At 49.2% G+C, this 21,780-nt stretch overlaps 1 protein-coding gene across 3 annotated transcripts in view; it reads left to right on the top strand.

The window, feature by feature from the left end:
- The window catches only part of ZSWIM5 (zinc finger SWIM-type containing 5), a 157,292-nt gene that overhangs the window by 107,079 nt on the left and 28,433 nt on the right, over positions 1-21,780 (top strand). For all 3 annotated transcript variants that reach the window (XM_045025999.1, XM_045025998.1, XM_045026000.1), the window contains exons 3-4: positions 11,666-11,814; positions 12,879-13,029. In XM_045025999.1, the coding sequence (XP_044881934.1) occupies positions 11,666-11,814; positions 12,879-13,029 (300 nt within the window). The remainder of the gene's footprint in view (positions 1-11,665; positions 11,815-12,878; positions 13,030-21,780) is intronic.

The raw sequence follows: 21,780 nt of genomic DNA, 5'->3' as shown, positions 1-21,780 counted from the left end.
CACCATGGGAGCTGTTCCAGCCCAGAGCTGCGTTAGCGTTGCCATCTCCTGTGGGGCTAACCCTGTGGTAGCCAAGTGTTGATGAGGCGTTAATCTCTCCGTGCATCTATTTGCCAAGTGTAAAATGAGCATAGCAATCCCGCCCTACTTCAGCAGGGTGGGGGAGTTGTGAGGCTCAGTTCACGTTTATAATGTGCTGCGAGATCCTCCCCTGGAAGGTACTGTATAGGTGAGTATTCGTAATGATGCTTTTGGTCCAGGGATCTGAGCGCAAGGTTCAGTGCCAGGATCTCATTTGTTCCAATCCGGCTTCTGACGTGGTCTTGAGCCAGACACTTACGACCAGGTTTTTCAGAGATGCAAAGCATCTTCAGCTCCCTTTGACTTCAGTGGGGTCTCGGGATGCTCCGCACCTCTGACAATCAGACCGTGAGTCACTGTGTCTATTCCTCCAGCTGTAAAGAGGAGTTGATAATACTTCTCTGCTGCGTAAGGGTATTGTGGGGATGAACGTGTGTAAAGTGCGGTGAAGAGGGAGAGCCCAATATAAGGGTAAGTAGGATCAAAACTGGTCTGAATCCCTGTGTAGAGCAAAGTTAGCGTTTAAGCAAAAAATGGTGGCAGCTCTCTTCTCGCTCTGAACCTCACCGTTGGGGTGTAGTTGGAGTGGGAGCCATTTCGTAGCACTTCTTTCTCCAGAGTAGGAAGAGCCCAAAGACCCTGTATGAGGGGAATTTGTTTGTTGCTGTAATCGGCCGATAGCAGCCAAAATCGTGTTGATTCCAAGTCTTGTAAAAATACAGACAGTTTTTTAGTTAGTGTCTGTATTTTAAAGTTTGGAGTGGTGAAATATTCTTTTAAAAAAATCCCCTCTCTATATATACTAACAAATTACCTTGATCTGACAAAGCAACACATGCTTACTAAGTGTAGGGGTGTGATTAGCTATCCAAAGATTCATGAATGAGATAGCTCTGATGCCAAAACTTAAATACCACGTGCCTTCATCGTTGGAGATGACACAGACACGGTTCCTGGAGTAGAGAGAGAGACATCCATAATGCTTTGACAAACCCTAAATCAGTCGATCTCTCCCAGTGCACCAGGATTCAAAACAAGGCTCAAAGAACTTAAGATAAATCATCAGTTCCCTCAGATGACTTGGAGTCTAAAGGGCCCAGTAGAAAATTGTAGTGTTCTAAGGCACCTGTTGTCCAGGTTTTAGCTTGGGAACCAGATCAGTATTGCAAACTTTTATTAGTACGCAATGCACTCTGGATGCCACACGCACGCACAGCAGTTATATGGAACGGGCATCTTGAACAACCAGGCCTAAGGCAAAGAACCCAGGAAGTTCTGCAGCCTCCATCTGAAGGGATTGTGCGTACCAGATTGCGAGTACACCAGAGTTCTCCAATGGCTGAAGCTGGAAGCAATCTGAAGTAGGCCTAGTCTATTTTTCCCTTGCCCTGCCCTTCCTTTCCCAAACACGTGCTAGCCTAGGACAGTCTCTGTATTCTTGAAGCTGGTGATTTAAAACTTTGTAGATTTTTTTTTTTTTATTCACCCACCTCTTTGGGAAGTTGATTCAGTTCCCCTGCAAGTTCTATCATATGGCTATACTTGAAATGGTATTTTTAAGATGTATTCCCTAATCTCCCCCACCCCCATGGTTTCTGGTCTTGTCTGACTGAAACCCTCCGGGTGCCAAGATTTAGTCCCCTTCATGGTGTAAAGTTGGGGGAGGCTTTCAGCGTGTTGACCTCTACAGCCCGAATCAGCCTGAGGTTACTTTGTCTTGGAGAAGGAGCTGCCTGCTCTGAAATCCCACCTTTCTGTGAAGAGAGAGCGTTCACACCTCAGATCAGTGTGAAATCTTCCCTGCCTGGCTCTGCTCACAGAAGAGGCTGCTTTTTGTAGAGGTGCATGTATCGATCAGCCTGCCCCCGGTGTCCAGCCCCTGTGATTCACACTTACTAACCAGCCTCCTTCTGAGCTGTCAACCCTTCAGCATGGTGAGTCATGCGGGGGCAGCATCGTCTAGTGATTAGTGCACGCAGCTGGGAATTGAGTGTGTTCTGACTTGCTGGGTGAGCGTAGGCCCATCACGTAACCTCAGTGAAATAAAATTGGGATGATGATGATCACATTCCTCCCAGAGTTCCTCGGCGCATTCGGAGCAGTCAGCATGGAGCATCGTGTGTAGCTAGCTGTGTCTGGCAGCCCATTTGGGTGTCTTAGCATTAGGGCTCGTTCCTGTTACTGTCAGGGAGCCAGGGCGGTTAATTTCCACATTGGGCTTAGATCTGCTCAAATCCCCTCCCTAGCGGGACATAGAGGATCTCCAGCGTTCCAGGGATGTAGCTGAACAGGGACGAACCATGGCATTGATCGAACCGGGCTGCCGAAGGTGCGCCTCCCTCATCATCCCTGTCAGTGACCATCGGTCTGTTGCGCTACGTCAGGCATGGGCTCGAATGGAACCTTGCAAAGACTCATAATGAAAGTGTCTCACCCTCTTAACCCGTCCGTGTTCTGAGTCTTCTCTGGCAGTTTTAATAAGGTGACCACAGAGACTTTCATTATGAGCATTTTCCCCCAGGGGGAGTTTCATGGGCTTGTTAAAGGTTAATGTGACCCCCAGAGATGGCACAAAATGGTGGGCTTGCTGTCATTAACGCTGCAGTTCAAACTCCGTTTCTTGTTCTTTTTCCTCGGCAGTCTGCCTCGGGCGGTAGCGGCCCTCACGCAGCCGGCGGCAGCAATGGGGAGCTGCTAAAGGGGCAGACCGAGCTGGTTGTGGCCGTTTCTGCTGCAGCACAAACTAAAGCTACTGGAAGTCTTCCTCTCCCCTTTGGCCCCCGCGCCCACTGCTCTCCCTGTTGGGAGGGTTTCTTATCACTCTGCTAGCTGCCTGCCCTGGACCGATTCCCAGCTCCTGAGAGCTCCCGGAACTCGAATTTGTGCTTTTCACAGAGGGGATGTTGATTTTGGTTGGCGCTGTGCAGAACATGAGATCATGGTTCTGCCCCCAGGCAGTCTGTGACGACAGAGTTAGCACACGGTGCAGATGCAGGAAGGAGAGCCATTTTGTGGTGTGTATGTGTGTGTGTGGGGGTTTTCTAGCAGTGGTTCCTCAAATGGGGGGATTAGCTGATGCCACAGGAGAGAAGTGTGTCTTTGAGGAGGTAACGGAGGGGGAAGATTAGGAGAATCTTTAAACTGGGCTGGGGAAGTGTGTTCCAAGTGAAAGGGTATTGCGGGAGAAGGCTATGAAGCCGTGAAGCGTCAGGATTCATTCTCAACATAAAGGGGCTCAGGGACGCAGTAGTAGGAGATGGAGCCCAGAGGACTCTGAATAGCAACAGTGGAACACTGGCAACGCTGGTCAGTTTTCACTACGGCAGCATGACGAAGGTCTGAGCAACAGCAGAAGCGTTGGCTGCCAGTCAGTCTGTCTGGCAGTCAGTCTGCAGACTCAGGAAGGCGACTCTGCATGAGTTTCTTTGGTTCACGTTTGGAAGCTAGCTCTGAAAAAGATTTGAGGGTCATCGTGGCTCATCCGCTGAACATGAGCACCCAGTGTCACGCTGTGACCGAAAGAGCTAATGGGAGCCTGGGATGCATCAACAGGGGAATCTTGAGTAGGAATGGAGAGGTTATTTTACCTGTCCCCATGGCATTGGTGCTACCGCTGCTGGAATCCTGTGTCTGGCTCTGGTGTCCACAGTTCATGAAGGATGTTGGTAAATGGAGAGGGGTCAGAGAAGAGCCTTGAGAATGATGAAAGGATTAGAAAACCTGCCTTCTAGCGATAGCCGCAAAGAGCTTCACAAAGAGAAGGTTAAGGGGTGACTTCATCACAGTCGCTAAGTACTTACATGGCGAACAGATATTTAATAACAGGCTCCTCAGTCTAGCCGGGATGGCTCTAACACCGACCCAATTCAGACTGGAAATAGGGTATCGGTTTTTAATGAGGAGAGTAATTAACCGTTGGAACAATTTACCAAGGGGCGAGGTGGGTTCTCCATCACTGACGACTTTTCAGTCAAGACTGGATGCTTTTCTAAAAGCTCTGCTCTAGGAATTATTGTGGGGCGATTTTCTGGCCTGTGTTCTACAGCGGGTCAGACTAGATGATCACAGTGGTCCCATCTGGCCTTGGACTCTACGTATCTATAAGCACCTCAGTGTATTTAAAGTGAAAGGGCAGGTCTGGTTCTTCAAGCCCTGCCAGAGGTTGGGGTTTGGATCAGCACTCGTTAGTAGGGTGCTGGGGAAGGGGAGGAGCTAGATGGCTTAAACAGATCTTTCCCGTTCCAGATTCCCCTCTCGCAGCTCTGACCACATCAGCCCTTCTCAGATCCCTTCCATTGCATTCTGCATGAAGCTGAAGCTTCTCATCCTGACCTTCAAGCCTCTGGCCCAGGGCTTTGGGCTAGAAGGCGGAGGGCGAATGTTTCAAGCCTCACATGGTGTTAGTCTCGCTGGCAACATCACTCCTGCAGAGCCAGGCGCTAGGAGCGGGGTGATATGGGGCACGCCTCTCCCTGGAGCGTTGCATTTACACGTATTTGTCCCTTGAGGTGTCTGTCAGTTCAGCTCTTGGTCAGCCCATGTGGCGGTGAAACCCTCCCTCTTCCTGCCGTTGATTTATTTAGCGTGTGCCTAGTTGTCTAGCCAAGCGATGGTATCTGCAGTGGCGTGATGCAGTTCTTTGAGGCCACCGCGGAACCTAGGCAGCAGGCATTCCTCGACAACGTGCTGCATCGTCCGTGTGGCACCGCAGCTGCACAAAGGGCCGTCACGATCGCCCCAGCACTGCTGGTTGGCTGCACAGAGACCTTGCCCGGTCCGGAACCTGTTCAACAGGGACCACTGGCGATGGGGCAGGTCAGAACCAGGCGGGCAGATTGTGAGGCCGGCGACGAGGGACTGGTTGGGGATTATAACAGATCCATTCCTCTCGTCAGAGTGTTTCCGCCCTAACATCCTGGCGTGGCGGATGAGACCATACTGGGCGACGTGACGGCAAACGTGCAGCTGGTGGTTTAAAAAGGTCGTGCAGCGGCAGGCTTGGGCTGGCGCATATGTTCTCCAGTAACGTGCCAGTGGCGACCTCTCGGCTGATATGGGGACGAGCGATATTGCTCAGAACTGGGAGCCATGGGAGTGGAGTCGGGCGCAGGGTGCCGGAGATGATGCGCACGGTGGCATGTAACTGCGAGTGTGAGATGTGTGGTTTCCTGTCCTGTTTAAACATGGTTCCAGCTAACGCAGCTCGAGCAGCTGCACCATCAATTCTTCTGCCATTGCTGGTAGGAGGGGAGCTTCCAGGACTACTGCTCTGACCTGATTCAGTTTCAGTTACTGTATTTGATTTGTATGCTGGGTCACTTGTCTAAATCCTCAGGCTTCCTTAGAAAACCTCACCTGATCTCGTTTAGTTTAAAAAAAGAGAGAGGCGGTTTGAGAGACCCATGAAAAGACATGACCCTCCACTTCTCTTCTATTTTTATCTCTTGTTATAGGTCATTTGCTTTCCTGGTGCCTGTTTTTCCCCTTGAGTTTTTGTCTGGGTGGCTTCCATTCACTTCTGTTTTCTCTCCAAGCGTCAGAGAAGCAGCCCAGTGGGCTTTCTGTGAGGCCCCATGTGCAATCATAAGACATCCCTCCTGGGCTTTGGGGCAGGCCAGGACTTAGCCGGCTTTGAGATCTGCTTCAGGTTTTCTTCCTGAGCCGCCAGGTCCCAGGGCAAGTGCCTCCAGACACTGCTGACCTCGCTCAAAGCTTCCAATCAGTCCACGGGAGGTTGGCTGGGAAGCCCCGAAGCAGAAGCCCTGAGCACCCTAGGTAGGAGCTGAGGCTCAGACTGTGCTTCAGGGCACATCTACCAGCAGCAGCCTTGTGTTCTGTTTGGCTCCTCGTGGCTGGAGAAGGTGCTGCCTCCCTAGCCTTTGTTCATAGGGGGTTTGCTCCATTTCCAGATTAAAAACAAAAAATCTTTTCCTTCTCTTTTTATCCAGATTTTTTTATTTGTTCCCTTCCCTCCCCCCCCTTTTTTTTTTAAAGCACTTGCCTATTAAATCCCTCCCATCCCAAGTACCGATGTGGCCAAGGGCGTCTCTCTCTCTCTCTCTCTCTCTCACACAGAGGCACAGCCAGATGCCAGTCTCGTTCAGTCTCCTTGTCGTGGGCCGTAACTGTGTAGTTGCAAGCCTGTGACTTTTTGCAAAGAGAAGGAAGGAGGGGAGGGGCTGAGGTCTGCTGCAGTCCTGTGCGTTCTGCAGAATACTCTGTCCAGGCAGCTGGAGCAACAGAGGCTGCAGCATGTGGCTTTGAGATACTACAGTGAGGAGGGATGTTTAAATCCCTAGACAAATACTTTTGAAAGCAGGGGGTTGGGAGAGGAAACCAGCGTGGAAACACAGTGGATCATCAGATGTCCCAGAAGCAACACCAGTGAGCCCCAGGACAGCACGATCTCTGATCCATACATAGCTCTACCGTCTGAACCGCCATGAGGCCAGGCTTTCTGCTTTAGCCCCTTTATTCCTCCCCTGCCCGTCCCTCTCCTGGCCCAAGCAACCCCTTTCTCACATCTCCTTTTGTGACCACTTCTGCATTTGGTTAGTGAACGTGCTTCCTGGGCAGGCACATGGCTGTGGAGATAGGCAGGGGTTGTGGGCCTTTCTTTCACACCTCTGACCCTCTGGGGTGAAGGCCTCCCTCAGAGGAACGCCAGAAGAATCACATTAGGAAGCACCGGTCGGAGAACTTGGCCATGCTCAAGCACTTGGGGTATCAACACGATGGCCCTGTGGCCTTTGGAGGCTAGCCAGGAAATATCTGAATATTCATTGGTGTTCTGCTTTTCTCCCGTCCACCTGCCATGTGAATGAGACTCTTCCTCGTAATCATGTGAACAGAGCTAGGTTCCAGCTGCACTCCACAGCCAGACGCCGGGGAAATGTGGCCACTTACGTTCCGAGACCGAATTGGGTTTTCTGCAGATCTAGCAACTGATTTCTTAGCCATGTGTTTCATCTTCTCTTTAACCCCGGGTTGATAGCTTTGATTCTCTGGTCTAGCTTTGTTTCCCATAAGGAGACCTCTGTACGTGGATGGGAAATTCTTACGCGTTGGGGCTGGAGTAATGGATGGGACTGTTCGGCTGGCGCTAGTTGGACCAATTTCATGTGTAACTGTACTTCCGAAGTCTGTGTGATGGGTTTGCACCCTCTCCAGGTGAGATGTGTGGAGGTGGTTCCTTAAATCTTGGAAATCCGTCAAGTATATCTGAAAACAGGGGTTTTAGACCAGGCATGTTAAGCAGCATTTTAAGCAGACTTGAGACCTGCTTTCCATGCTGTTCCCTGCTAATTTGGAGGCCGGACACAGAACTATCCTTCAGTTTTATTTACGTCACCACATTCTACTGGCTAGGTTACCACAGTGTTCGAATTGAGTGTTCCTATCATTAATATTTAAACATCTCACAAATCCCATTGTTTACTCTTACATGTTTGTCTATTTCCCCAGTGTAATTGGTAATACGTTATCTGCTCTTCCCGGTCGTCTGTGTAGGAGTCTGATATTACAAACATCCTCTATGAATCTTTTATATTAATGCAAAATAAATTCCCAAGTAATAACTAGGTATTTATTTTGAAGTGCAAGAAGTATGTTACCGTTCAACTGAAGTCTAAAAATTGGATGTGAAAACCGGGTGGCTTGTTATGGTGGAGGGGAACAATGTTACATACAAAATCCACTCAGATGCTGCTTCTTTCTTGCCATCACGTTTTTGTTTAGAGCAGTGACCATTATAACTGATTGCTGGATGGAAATCATGGCCGTGCTACTCATGCCCCCTGGATCATTCCAGTTTTGCATATTTTTAAACAATCCTCTTGTTCATTACTCTTGGGTTTAAACTTTAAACCCGGTGGCCTCATTTTTCAGAGGCGCTGAGTGTCCGCAGTTCCCAGCGATGTCACTTACCACTCATCACCATACCTAGCTAATGTATACAGCCCTGGGATGTAAAGAGCCATCTCAGAGCTACGTATTATTATTAACATTTACAAAGGAGGTTAGTATCACCCCCCTTTTGCAGGTAGGGAAACTGAGTCATGGAAGGGAAGTGACTTGCCCAAGGTCAGCCAGCAAGCCAGTGGCAGAGCCGGGAATGGAACCCAGGTCTCCCGAGTCCCAATCCAATGTCTGGTCTGTTAGTCCGCACTGTTTCCCTAGGAACATGGGAATTGTCAGACTAGATCAGACCCAAACTCCTCTACCCAGGATACTGTCTCCAACTATGGCCAGTGCCAGATGCTTCAGAGGAAGGGCTAGGAACCCCACAGTAGGCCGATGTGGGTACTCTGCCCCCTATGTAGCTCTCTTCTTAATCCCTTGGTTTAAGTTCTGAAGTATGAAAGGTTTTTTTATATCCTTCAACCCTTTTTTTTGGTTATCAATATCTATTACAACTCTGGGTATTCTTGTTATCCGTGTGAACGTCCAGCCTTTCTTTGATTTTGCTAAATACTTGGCCTTGTTGACTTCCTGTGGCAATGAGTTCCACAGTCTAACTGCACATCGTATGACAAAGTATTTCCTTTTACCACTTTTAAATCTGTCACCTTTCAATGTCATTGACCGCCCACTGGGTCTGTCTACACGGGGATAAAAGCCCCACGGCTGGCCTGGGTCAGCTGACTTGGGCTTGCGGGGCTAAAAATGGCCCTGTAGACATTCAGGCTCAGGGCGGGACCCTCCACCCTTGCAGGGTCCTAGAGCTGGGGCTCCAGCCTGAGCCCAAACATCTAAACAGCAACTTTTCAGCCCCTCATCCTGAGCCCTGTGAGCCCAGGCCAGCTGCCCGAGGCCAGCTGCGGGTTTTTTATCCCCGTGTAGACAGACCCGTTGAGAGCAATGGGTGCTCAGAACGTTACAAACCAGGTCATGAGAGGAAGGTCTGGGAGACCCAGGTTCAGGTCCGTGCTCTGCCTCAGACTCCTTGTATGACCATGAGCAAGCCCCTTGGTCTCTCGGTGTCTCTGTGAAATGGGATAGCAGCACTTCTCGACCTCTGTCTGGGGGTGGTGTTTGGATAAATACATTGCAGGCAGGAGGGGCTCAGGGAGTGTGGGGATGGCGTCCAGGTAAGTGCCTGAGAGAGGTCAGGTCAGAGGTCCCTGGCTCTGGGTAATCACACCTCTCTCTCTCTCGGGGGAGAGGAGCTAACCAGGAATACAGACGAAAGATGTTTAAACTCCAGCCCGGGTGTTGATCCAAAGGGGTCTCAGACCCTTGGGCCCGTTCCTTCAGCCGAAGTCGTAGGGTTTGGCCGTTGGTGTCGGTGGAATCAGGATCAGCCGGTTGTCTCTAGTTTAACGTCAGGAGCGCCGCACGGCTGCCTTTGGACTTAGCCAGTGTCTGTTCATTTCCTTCCTACTGTTTTAAATTCTGACCCAATGATATTGTCCCGTCGATTGCTATTTCCTCAGCAGCATAATTTAGAGTCCGTATCTTCCTTGGGTAGGGTACAGTGTATGCCTAGGGCTTGGCTGGAAAGTCCCGCACGCGTTGATTGCTAGCAAGGATTAAAGGAGGCTTTTAAAAGGGGTGTAGAAAAGACAAGGAATTGCATCTTATCGGGCCAGATGTGTTCAGTATCTCACCCAACAGGTGGCAAAGTGGCTTAGGTTTCTTGCCCTCTCCTCGGAAGCAGTTGCCTGGCTGCACCAGAAGTTTTAGAATTGGACTTTAGAGGGGTTGTTTTCGATCCGTTGACATAGCAACATCGACTGTCTCTCGTCGTTTTCAAAGAGGGCCCCTCTGGGAGTTGAGTGCTCTCAGGATCGGGCCCATTGCCCGGCGCGGGAGCCGACTGGCTGGTGTGCCGCTCTAGTTCCTAGAGGTGGAGAACCTGCCGGAAACTCTCCGTGGCCCAGCTACAATCAGGAAGCTCAGAGCTGCCTTTCCCAGAGATGTGCTTCCCTGGTCGCATTCCTGCAGAGCAGAGAATACGTCATACAGCGTGAATTGGAAACATTTTAGCCACTGCTTTCCCTCTGCTGTCCCAGCGCTGACCCCCTCACTCATTCAGGAGTGAAAACAGGCAGGAGAGAAGTAGGTCAAAGTTCAGCGGCGCATGCTCCAGGCTCTCGGATTTTTCATTGTCACCATTTTTCACTGAGGAATTTCTGTTGAGCCCTTTTGCTGTTTGGAACCAGAACAGTCTCGCACGGGGAGTCGGAGTGTTTTGTTATCTAATGTCAAGCATCCAGATGCAGAGATGCTGATAATTTTCACAAAGTAGCGGCATTGTTCGGCTGCTCACAAAGCTGCCTTTGAAGAATGTGAAAGGTTTTAAAATACTATATATTTGTGGTCAGCGCAAATCGACAGCGGCTCCGAGATGCGAAATGTTTTTTAATTTAACAGGAGGGCTGCACAGCTGAGTGCTTGGGAATAAATATTGCTTTGTGCTCGACAGACACAAACTGCGTTTTATCTGGTGGCTTCTGAGGAAAAAAATCCTGTCAACTGGGTCTTTCATCTCTAAGCTTAGCTCCTTTTGACTTTGCAAGGAATGTCTTGGAAGCTGCCGTATTCGGGTGTCTTCGATGCAAACGGCAAACCGGGCTGGGCATATCAGCTGTGCTGCCAGCTGCTGTTCTCCACCAGCTCCGGAACTGTAACCTAGTTAGTGTGAGCTTAGGTCATTGACGGTGGGTATGAATGTAGCAAAACAGATAGAAGAATTTGAAATACGAAAAGGAGAACGAGAGAGATGTGAAGGAAAAACCAGGTCCTCCTCTTTCTTTCTCTGACGCTACGATTTTTCCCTTTGAAATATCCTGATTCAGCTGTTAGAAAATATGGCTCGACCCCTGCAAACCTTGCTCACACAAGCAGATCTGCTGAAGTCGATGGGGCCACTTGGGGAGTGAGGACTGCTTGTCTGAGGAAGGTTTGCAACAATCGGGGCAAACAGAAATCTCCAAACACTAGGAAGAGCCAGAGGAAAACCTCAGCCGTCTGCTGTAGTGACATTGGCCTTATCCTCTCTGTATTTAAAAGAAACCAGACTCACTCCTTATCTTTTCTTTAGCCTTGCTTGGCAGAGGTGCGTGGGGAGGAGTTTGGTTCATTTTATCCCTCTCCACCACCAGTTTGGTTCGTCATCTTGGGCCCTGATCCTGCCAGTGGATCCACACGGACACCAGAATGCCTTCTGGCACAGGGCTCACCGGGGTATAATTGCAGGATCAGCACGTTGGAGTGTGAACTGAGCCCTTCGATGCCTGACCCCAATCCTTTGACTTCTCCCCTTTCACTCGCTTCGCTGGGGAGTTCCCTTCCACTCCTGTTCGCGTCGCCCGGCCTAGGTTGGTGACAGAGAAGGAGAAACACAAGCATTCGCTGACCATTACAAAATGAATCATGAAAGGTTCTTGGTGATGGTAGGGCCTGTAGAGGGCTTGATGCTTGTTTCTCTCTCTTTGTTAACGAGCGCCACGTTTTAGGCCTCGCGCCGGCAGGCAGCATCTCCTGCAAGTCGTTGGGCCTCTTCCACTGGGGAAGCGTGCGAGGGGAGAGCGCTCGGGTCTGGCGCCTGTAGCAATAAACGTGATCGCCTCCCTTTCCGCAGGTGCGCCAGACCCCACCGCTGGGGCCAGCATCGACGACGAAAACTGCTGGCATTTGGACGAGGAGCAAGTGAGAGAACAAGTGAAGCTGTTCCTGTCTCAGGGCGGGTACTACGGCTCTGGGAAGCAGCTCAACTCCATGTTCGCCAAGGTGAGCCGCTGGTTACTCTTCTCCTTGTGGAGTTCTCTGGTGCTCATCCCCATGTGCGCCTCACCCTGTGCTCAGCTGGGAATCGTTGTGTGGGGGGCTGGGCTTTCAAAGGCACAGCTCGGCCCTCTATTGCCATCCAGCATGTCCGTTCCAGGCCATGATCTCCCCACTAGGCTGCCCAGAGTGCTCCAGGAAGTGGCTTCCTCCTTGCTCCCAGGTCCCCTGCCAGCGTGGGACGTGGGAGGGCTGCCAAGCAGGGCATCCAGGAGCAATACAAGTGAATGCTTGTGGATGGTGCTTGCCAAGGCGGGTCGCACCGTTAGTTCTGCTCCCGTCGTTAAGATCTTTAATGAGTCAGATCCCAATAAAACAGTAGTTCTGTAGCCTGGGATGGACATGAGGGCTGGGCTCTTCAGCCCTGTCGAAAGACTCTTGGGTAAGTTACTGTCCCTCTAGTAGCCTGGATGGTGACCACGCGTTGCCTAGAGCAGTGGTTCTCAACCAGGGGTTCATGGACCCCTGGGGGTACTCAGAGGTCTGGCAGGGGGGACATCAGCTCATCTAGATACTTGCCTAGTTTTACAACAGGCGACAGAAAAAGCACCAGCAAAGTCAGTTCAAACTAAAATCTCATACAGACACTGGCTTGTTTATACTGCTCCATATACGATACACTGAAATGTAAGCACAGAATTTCTCTTCTAATGGATTTCTAGTATAATTATATGGTAAAATGAGGCCGGCAGCAGTTTTTCAGTAACAGGGCGGCTGTGACACTTTGGTATTTTTATGTCTGATTTTGTAAGCAAGTCGTTTGGTTAAACTTGGGGTCCACAAGACAAATCAGGCTCCTGAAAGGGGGCCGGAGTCTGGAAAGGTTGAGGGCCACTGGCCTACAGGTAGCACAGCATCCTACTCCCCTGCCGGCTAATGTGATCCTGTTGAGATGGAGCGTGTCTCCGAAGAGCCTGAGCGTGTCTTTAAAAACCACCTTCTCTCCAGCTGACCCCTCCCATCTCTAACCTAAGGACTTCTCCCGACCTCTTCCTCCCTCCCCGCTTCAGGTCCGCGAGATGCTGCGCATGAGAGATTCCAACGGCGCCAGGATGCTGACGCTAATAACGGAGCAGTTCATGGCAGATCCCCGGCTCTCCCTCTGGAGGCAGCAGGGAACGGGCATGACGGACAAGTGCAGGCAGCTCTGGGACGAGCTGGGTAAGTTTCCCATCTTGCGAAGAACAGCAGGGCTGTCGGGCTAGACACATGCATAGGCAGTAGGGGGAAGGGTGAGCTTCATAGCAATCGATCAGACAGAAATTAATTTCTTTTCCCTCCTGATTTAGCTTCTCCACTTTAGAAATAACCCACCCACCCACCCCCTTTCTACCCAGGAGACGGAACTGGTGTTAGGGGGCAGGTGCCTGTGCTGAAAGCTCCTCGGCGAAATGTCTGCCGAGGGACGGGAGGCAGCTGCAAGTCCTAGAGGCTGCTTTGGGAACAACTTGGCTTGGGGCTTAGCAATGGGGGTAGGGAAGGACGTTCGTCTGGCTGGCTAGAAATCTCTGAGTAGACTTTGGTTTGGGGCTGGCAGCTCTGGCAGGGGGCGTCATGCCCCGCTCTCTCCAGCCGTCTGCCTGTTGGATCTCCCTGCTCAGCCTTCAGCAGAGAAACCCGTTCAAAGGTTCGGGCAGTGGCTGAGGTCAGAGGAGCTTTGGGGGGGTCCGCACCATTTGTTGCCATGGGCCGGAAATAGTGTTACTAGCGAGCCCTAGTCTGCAAGGAGAGAGGCGGCGTCTTCAGCTTTGTCCAGGGGAGCAAAGCTTTTACCCATGACAGGCGGTGGGGGCAGGTCACCAGTGTGTGGGGGAGGGAGTGACGCTTTTCAGGGTTAACCAGGGTGACTCGCTGCCAGCTGCTCATAGACGAGGTTCCCTCCTGCTGTGTTTGTGGGGGTGGGAGGGATTCTCCCCAAGCTGCAGGCAATGCAGGCGCGCGGCTCCAGGGGCTGTCACACGCCCCCGCCCTTCTCCACAGCAGGTTTACACACCCGACTTTGTTACACTCAGGTGCCCAGTCCCTTGTCTTCTGGACGCTGCAGAGTGCCCCGAGCCGTGAAAACAGAGCACCCCAGTTTACCAGCTTCCCCTCAGTTCAGCGCTCTTCTTAGCACCAGGCACTTAGGCGGGTCCAGACGAAAACCAGATCACAGTTTAACAAAGCTTGAGTTCCAGAGCCAAATAAAACCCAGTGGAAGGAATTGGTTACAAGTAAAGGAAAACCCCAACTTGCGGTCTAGAACCTGTACAAGTTACTTTCCTCGCTGACGAGATATTTGTCCCCCAGTGACCCGTCCTCACAGTGCTGGTCAGTTACAGAGGCGACGTTCTGCCGGAGGTGAAGTCGGGAAGCAGGCGGTTGTGATTCACCCCAGACACCTTGGATAACCTTAAGCATCACCGAGGGTAGCAAACATGGCACCTGCCTTTTCAAAGAGGTGCTGCCGTGATCCTGGGAAATCCTTCCCAGGAACTGTCCTTCAGTGCCAGCTGAACTGGCCTGAAGCAGTGATTGGAGTGGAAGAAGGCATCCAGCCAAACATGATTCATAGATTCTAGGACTGGAAAGGACCTCGAGAGGTCATCGAGTCCAGTCCCCTGCCCTCATGGCAGGACCAAATACTGTCTAGACCATCCCTGACAGACATTTATCTAATCTACTCTTAAATATCTCCAGAGATGGAGATTCCACAACCTCCCTAGGCAGTTTATTGCAGTGTTTAACCACCCTGACAGTTAGGAACTTTTTCCTAATGTCCAACCTAAACCTCCCTTGCTGCAGTTTAAGCCCATTGCTTCTTGTTCTGTCCTTAGAGGCGAAGGTGAACAAGTTTTCTCCCTCCTCCTGATGACACCCTTTTAGATACCTGAAAACTGCTCTCATGTCCCCTCTGTCTTCTCTTTTCCAAACTAAACAAACCTAATTCTTTCAGCCTCCTTCATAGGTCATGTTCTCTAGACCTTTAATCATTCTTGTTGCTCTTCTCTGGACCCTCTCCAATTTCTCCACATCTTTCCTGAAATGTGGTGCCCAGAACTGGACACAATACTCCAGCTGAGGCCTGACCAGCGCAGAGTGGAACAGAAGAATGACTTCTTGTCTTGCTCACAACACACCTGTTAATGCAGCCCAGAATCACGTTTGCTTTTTTTGCAACAGCATCACACTGTTGACTCCTATTTAGCTTGTGGTCCACATAACCCCTAGATCCCTTTCTGCCGTACTCCTTCCTAGACAGTCTCTTCCCATTCTGTATGTGTGAAACTGATTGTTCCTTCCTAAGTGGATGTACTGGGGACAAACAGCCCGATTCCCGGGAAGGAAAACCCTGCTGCTTTGATTGATAATTCTGAGCACGTCAGCAAAAGCGGGGGAAAGAGAATCCGCCGGGAGCTATTAGGATTTTCAAAGAGTCTTTAATGCAGGCCGGCCTGGGAGGCTCGTGAGGAAACTTAACCAGTTCCAGGGTGAGGTGTGAAGTTCTCTGGGGATTTCTTGCATGATTAGTGGTGAAGCTGCAACTGAGATCAGGATCCTGGTGTGGCTGGTGCTGCCCAAGCACAAAGTTCCCGCCCTCAGGAGCTGTCAAGCTAAATAGGCCAGAGACCCCTCAGGGTGGCAGAGGGTACGTCTGCCCTGCACAGAAAAACCGGGGCACCGAGTCTCAGATCCCGGCTCAGTTGAGTCGGCTCGAGGGGCTGCTGGGCTATAAGTAGCAGGGTAGACATCCCCGCCCGGACTCTGAACCCTGGCGAGGAGGGAGGGTCTCGGAGTCTGGGCTCCAGCCCGAGCGGGAATGGCTACGCTGCTGTTTTTAGCCCCGCAGCTCCAGCCCGGGTCAGTTGAGGTTTTTCTTTGCAGTGTAGACATATGCACAGGGAGGGGAAGGGTCTTGCCCAGAGTCACCCAGCTGGGTCACTTGGCCAGGAATTGGTCTCCTGAGTCCTAGTCGAGTGTCCGAGCCACCGGACTGCAGCTTTGTAGACTAGTGAAGTCTCAGAAAACAGATTAGAACTAAACGATCCATTTTCAGCATGGCAGAGGGCTAGTGATGGGGTGCCCTGGCGTTGCATGCAGGGCCCGGCACTGTGATATTTATCAGTGATCTGGGAAGGAGGTGAGCAGTGCCATGAGCACATTTGCGGATGACACAATGGACGAGGCTAGCCAAAACGAGGGCAGCATCTGAGGAACATCAGAGAGACCCACCAAGGCTAGCCCAGTGCGATAGCAGCTGAAATACAATGCCAGCAAATGCAAGGGAATGCACGTTGCAAAGAAACATCCGGGGATCTTTGGGGACGGCTCGGTCAAAAAGGCAAACAACCGGACAGGAAGAAGAAACATTGGAATCCAACTGTATACAGCAAATATGACAATGGTAGTCTGTAAATCCATGTACAGCCTCCCTGGAATGCTGTCTTCAGACCAAGTCACCTTTCAAAAGGAGACAATGGAAATAGTGGGTGTTCAGAGATTGGTGATGAAAATTATTAGTGATGTGGAGAGACTTCCGTCTGGCTTAGTGAAGGGAGGAATGAGAGGAGACGGGATGGAGGTGTACCAAATAGCGGATGGTTTGTAAATCGGGCACTGCTCTATATTCATTCTCCTCATACAAGAGCCAGAGGATATACAGGGAAATTTGAAAGATAACAAATTGTAAGCTGATAAAAGGAAATGTGTTTTTATGCAATGCGGTTAATCTGTGGAACCCACTGCTGCAAGGTGTGATTGAGACCCAGTTTAGTGAGATTAAGATTAGGGTTTGCCATACGTGAGACAGTGGTGAAAACACTTGGACCCTGTCTACACTTGGGTTTACACCAGTATTAGCACCAGTGCAGCTCTACCTGTGGTAGAGAATGACACACCTTCAACACAAAGCCATAAGATGTAGTAGGGTAGCAGCCCTGTACCTGTCTGATTAAATAAACTGGACTACCCATAACCTGGCTTTGTGGGATGAAAGAGAAAACGGCCCTTTAAAAATAATGGGTTTGGACACACTTAATAACAAATAATTATTTGTACAAACCTCGTTTACGACTGGAAAAAGACCAGCCTTAAAATAGATTGTGGGTTTATACTGGGTGAAAAGTGAAGGGCTTGGCTGGATTTTGTAGTTTAAAACCCCCTCAAAGGCATAATTTGCTTCTGTCTAGCCAGAGCATGATTTAAAGTGGTGGGCTCTGAGCCAAAGGAAAGACCCAGGCTGGGGTTAGTCTGAGAGCTGTGTCGCTTCGGAGGGTTTGCAACAGTGCATTAGGATTTAAGATTAAATCCCCATCATGAGACATGGAAAACAGCTGAACTGCAGCCTGACCTTAATCTGCCTGGAGACGGGTTTATTCATCTCCCCTGTTTGTTTACAACAGGGCATTTCCCCTGGTCCAGGAGGGGACGGGTGTGTAGGAAATCAGAGAAGTTCTTCGATTCTTTGCAAACTCAGGTGTAGAACGTCAGTGTGTGTCCTCTTCAGGGAGGTGACCAGAGAGATTTGGGGCCGGAAGAAGCTCTGCTAGCCCCCTTCCTCCCATCACCCAGCTGAAATCATTGTCTAGGGGCTCAGTGGAATCATGCTGAGCAGATTTCCTTATCGTGCCGTTTCCTGAAAAGTTCAGCTGGAGGATTATATAGCAGCAGAGCGGACAGTGCAACTAAACACAAGTCATCATGTCTGTAGGAGAAAGGGATACGTAGACTAAAACCCAGCCCTCTAAACCCAAGCTCCGGGAATGGTCTCGTCAGCTGATGTCATTTGACCGAAGGGCAGGTAAAACCTTTTTCCATTTCCCAGAGAACATCGTGTTGGATTCATCCCACTCTACCAAGTGACACATCCGCTTCGCACAACCTGCAGGGTCCTCACTCCACTGCAAGTGGAGAACTCTAGGCGAGTGGTGGTTTTGGGGTGAGGAATCAGAGTTAAAATATTCCCCAAAGGTCCCACAAACTACCTGGCAAAGCAGCGAGTACTCTTTGCATCACACCCATCTAGCCCAGCATCCTGTCTCTGACAACGGCCAGCACCAGGGAATGAACAGAACAGGGCGATTTCGAGTGATCCATCCCCTGTCATCCAGTCCCAGCATCTGGCAGTCAGATGCATGGGGGTGGGGCCCTGATCATCTTGGCTAATAGGCATTGATGGCCCCATCCTCCATGAATGTAGCTCATTCTTTTTTGAACCCAGTTATACTTTTGGCCTTCACAACATCCCCTGGCTACAAGTCATGCAGCCTGAACCAGAGACCTAACGAAGACTCGATTCAAAGCCTGGGGGTCTGATTTGTAAAGCTGCTGAGCAGTCGCAGCTCCTGTTTGATTTCAGTGTTTGCTGGGGCCCATCAGCTGTTGTGCAGCTCCGGGGCCATTTGCAGAGCGCAGTCATTAATGATAATGCCTTTCTGTTTCTTTTCACTTCCCGGCATGCCAGTGCTTAAACGACGGCCCAGTCTGGGCAGTTACGCTGCTGTGCTTAGTTGCTGACCATAAATGCTCCTAAGCCGCTTCGAGTGTACAGAGCATATAGTTATCAGCCGCAGTTAAATGCACGGTTCCACATTCCTTTTCCTGGGTGTTTGCATAGAGAAGAGAACAGCGCTAGTAACTGCATGACTATGTTCCAGCGCGGGCGGGAGCGACTTCATAGTTAAGGCTGCATTGCAGTTTTCCATTAAAGAAGGTCTAAAATCTCTTCGTTTCACCCTTTAGCGGCTGATTTAGTTTCCAACACTGGGACAGTCTGATCAGAAAACCAGTGAATATTCTTTGGAATCTTTTCAGTGACCTTTTAGCAGAAGAAATGTTTCAGATGATCTGTTCTATTACATTGCCTCTGTTGTGTTTGGCTAGAGGAGTCACGCTCCTCAGAAATACCAAACTCGATTCTACCCCCTCTCTCATCCATGTCTCTGGCAGGCTACTTTTAAAATTAAAACCCGGGGGGTTCCCCCTGCTCCCCAGGACCTAAAGTTTTGCCAAGATAAACTGACATAAGAACATAAGAAAGGCCGTACCGGGTCAGACCAAAGGTCCATCTAGCCCAGTATCTGTCTACCGACAGTGGCCAATGCCAGGTGCCCCTGAGGGAGTGAACTTAACAGGCAATGATCAAGTGATCTCTCTCCTGCCATCCATCTCCATCCTCTGACGAACAGAGGCTAGGGACACCATTCTTACCCATCCTGGCTAATAGCCATTTATGGACTTAGCCACCATGAATTTATCCAGTCCCCTTTTAAACATTGTTATAGTCCTCGCCTTCACAACCTCCTCAGGTAAGGAGTTCCACAAGTTGACTGTGCGCTGCGTGAAGAAGAACTTCCTTTTATTTGTTTTAAACCTGCTGCCTATTAATTTCATTTGGTGACCCCTAGTTCTTGTATTATGGGAATAAGTAAATAACTTTTCCTTATCCACTTTCTCAACATCACTCATGATTTTATATACCTCTGTCATGTCCCCCCTTAGTCTTCTCTTTTCCAAACTGAAGAGTCCTAGCCTCTTTAATCTTTCCTCATATGGGACCCTCTCTAAACCCCTAATCATTTTAGTTGCTCTTTTCTGAACCTTTTCTAGTGCTAGAATATCTTTTTTGAGGTGAGGAGACCACATCTGTACACAGTATTCGAGATGTGGGCGTACCATGGATTTATATAAGGGCAATAATATACTCTCAGTCTTATTCTCTATCCCCTTTTTAATGATTCCTAACATCCTGTTTGCTTTTTTGACCGCCTCTGCACACTGCGTGGACATCTTCAGAGAACTATCCACGATAACTCCAAGATCTTTTTCCTGACTCGTTGTAGCTAAATTAGCCCCCATCATGTTGTATGTATAGTTGGGGTTATTTTTTCCAATGTGCATTACTTTACATTTATCCACATTAAATTTCATTTGCCATTTTGTTGCCCAATCACTTAGTTTTGTGAGATCTTTTTGAAGTTCTTCACAATCTGCTTTGGTCTTAACTATCTTGAGTAGTTTAGTATCATCTGCAAACTTTGCCACCTCACTGTTTACCCCTTTCTCCAGATCATTTATGAATAAATTGAATAGGATTGGTCCCAGGACTGACCCCTGGGGAACACCACTAGTTACCCCTCTCCGTTCGGAGAATTTACCATTAATTCCTACCCTTTGTTCCCTGTCCTTTAACCAGTTCTCAATCCATGAAAGGACCTTTCCTTTTATCCCATGACAGCTTAATTTACGTAAGAGCCTTTGGTGAGGGACCTTGTCAAAGGCTTTCTGGAAATCTAAGTACACTATGTCCACCGGATCCCCCTTGTCCACATGTTTGTTGACCCCTTCAAAGAACTCTAATAGATTAGTAAGACACGATTTCCCTTTACAGAAACCATGTTGACTATTGCTCAAGAGTTTATGTTTTTCTATGTATCTGACAATTTTATTCTTTACTATTGTTTCAACTAATTTGCCCGGTACCGACGTTAGACTTACCAGTCTGTAATTGTCGGGATCACCCCTAGAGCCCTTTTTAAATATTGGCGTTACATTAGCTAACTTCCAGTCATTGGGTACCGAAGCCGATTTAAAGGACAGGTTACAAACCTTAGTTAATAGTTCCGCAACTTCACATTTGAGTTCTTTCAGAACTCTTGGGTGAATGCCATCTGGTCCCAGTGACTTGTTAATGTTGAGTTTATCAATTAATTCCAAAACCTCCTCTAGTGACACTTCAATCTGTGACAGTTCCTCAGATCTGTCACCTACATAAGCCAACTCAGGTTTGGAAATCTCCCTAACATCCTCAGCCGTGAAGACTGAAGCAAAGAACCCATTTAGTTTCTCTGCAATGACTTTATCGTCTTTAAGCGCTCCTTTTGTATTTTGATCATCAAGGGGCCCCACTGGTTGTTTAGCAGGCTTCCTGCTTCTGATGTACTTAAAAAACATTTTGTTATTACCTTTGGAGTTTTTGGCCATCCGTTCTTCAAACTCCTCTTTGGCTTTTCTTATTACACTCTTGCATTTAAGTTGGCAGTGTTTGTGCTCCTTTCTATTTGCCTCACTAGGATTTGACTTCCACTTTTTAAAGGAAGTCTTTTTATCTCTCACTGCTTCTTTTACATGGTTGTTAAGCCATGGTGGCTCTTTTTTAGTTCTTTTACTGTTTTTCTTAATTTGGGGTATACATTGAAGTTGGGCCTCTATTATGGTGTCTTTAAAGAGGGCCCACGCAACTTGCAGGGATTTCACTTTAGTCACTGTACCTTTTAACTTTTGTCTAACTAACCCCCTCATTTTTGTATAGTTCCCCCTTTTGAAATTAAAGGCCACAGTGTTGGGCAGTTGAGATGTTCTTCCCACCACAGGGATGTTGAATGCTATTGTATTATGGTCACTATTTCCAAGCGGTCCTGCTATAGTTACCTCTTGGACCAGCTCCTGCGCTCCACTCAGGATTAAATCTAGAGTCGCCTCTCCCCTTGTGGGTTCCCGTACCAGCTGCTCCATGAAGCAGTCATTTAAAGTATCGAGAAATTTTATCTCTGCATTTCGTCCTGAAGTGAAATGTTCCCAGTCAATATGGGGATAATTGAAATCCCCCACTATTATTGGGTTCTTAATTTTGATGGCCTCTCTAATTTTCCTTAGCATTTCATCATCACTATTACTGTCCTGGTCAGGTGGTCGATAATAGATCCCTACTGTTATATTTTTACTAGAGCATGAAATTTCTATCCATAGAGACTCTATGGAACCAGTGGATTCGCTTAAGATTTTTACTTCATTTGAATCTACACTTTCTTTAACATATAGTGCCACTCCTCCCCCTGCACGGCCTATTCTGTCCTTCCGATATATTTTGTACCCCGGAATGATCGTGTCCCATTGATTGCTCTCAGTCCACCAGGTTTCTGTGATGCCTATTAT

This window comes from Mauremys mutica, chromosome 8 (genome assembly GCF_020497125.1).
Source record: "Mauremys mutica isolate MM-2020 ecotype Southern chromosome 8, ASM2049712v1, whole genome shotgun sequence".
In the NCBI taxonomy this organism is placed as follows: Eukaryota; Metazoa; Chordata; order Testudines; family Geoemydidae; genus Mauremys; species Mauremys mutica.
This window is presented reverse-complemented; position numbering and strand designations above follow the sequence as displayed.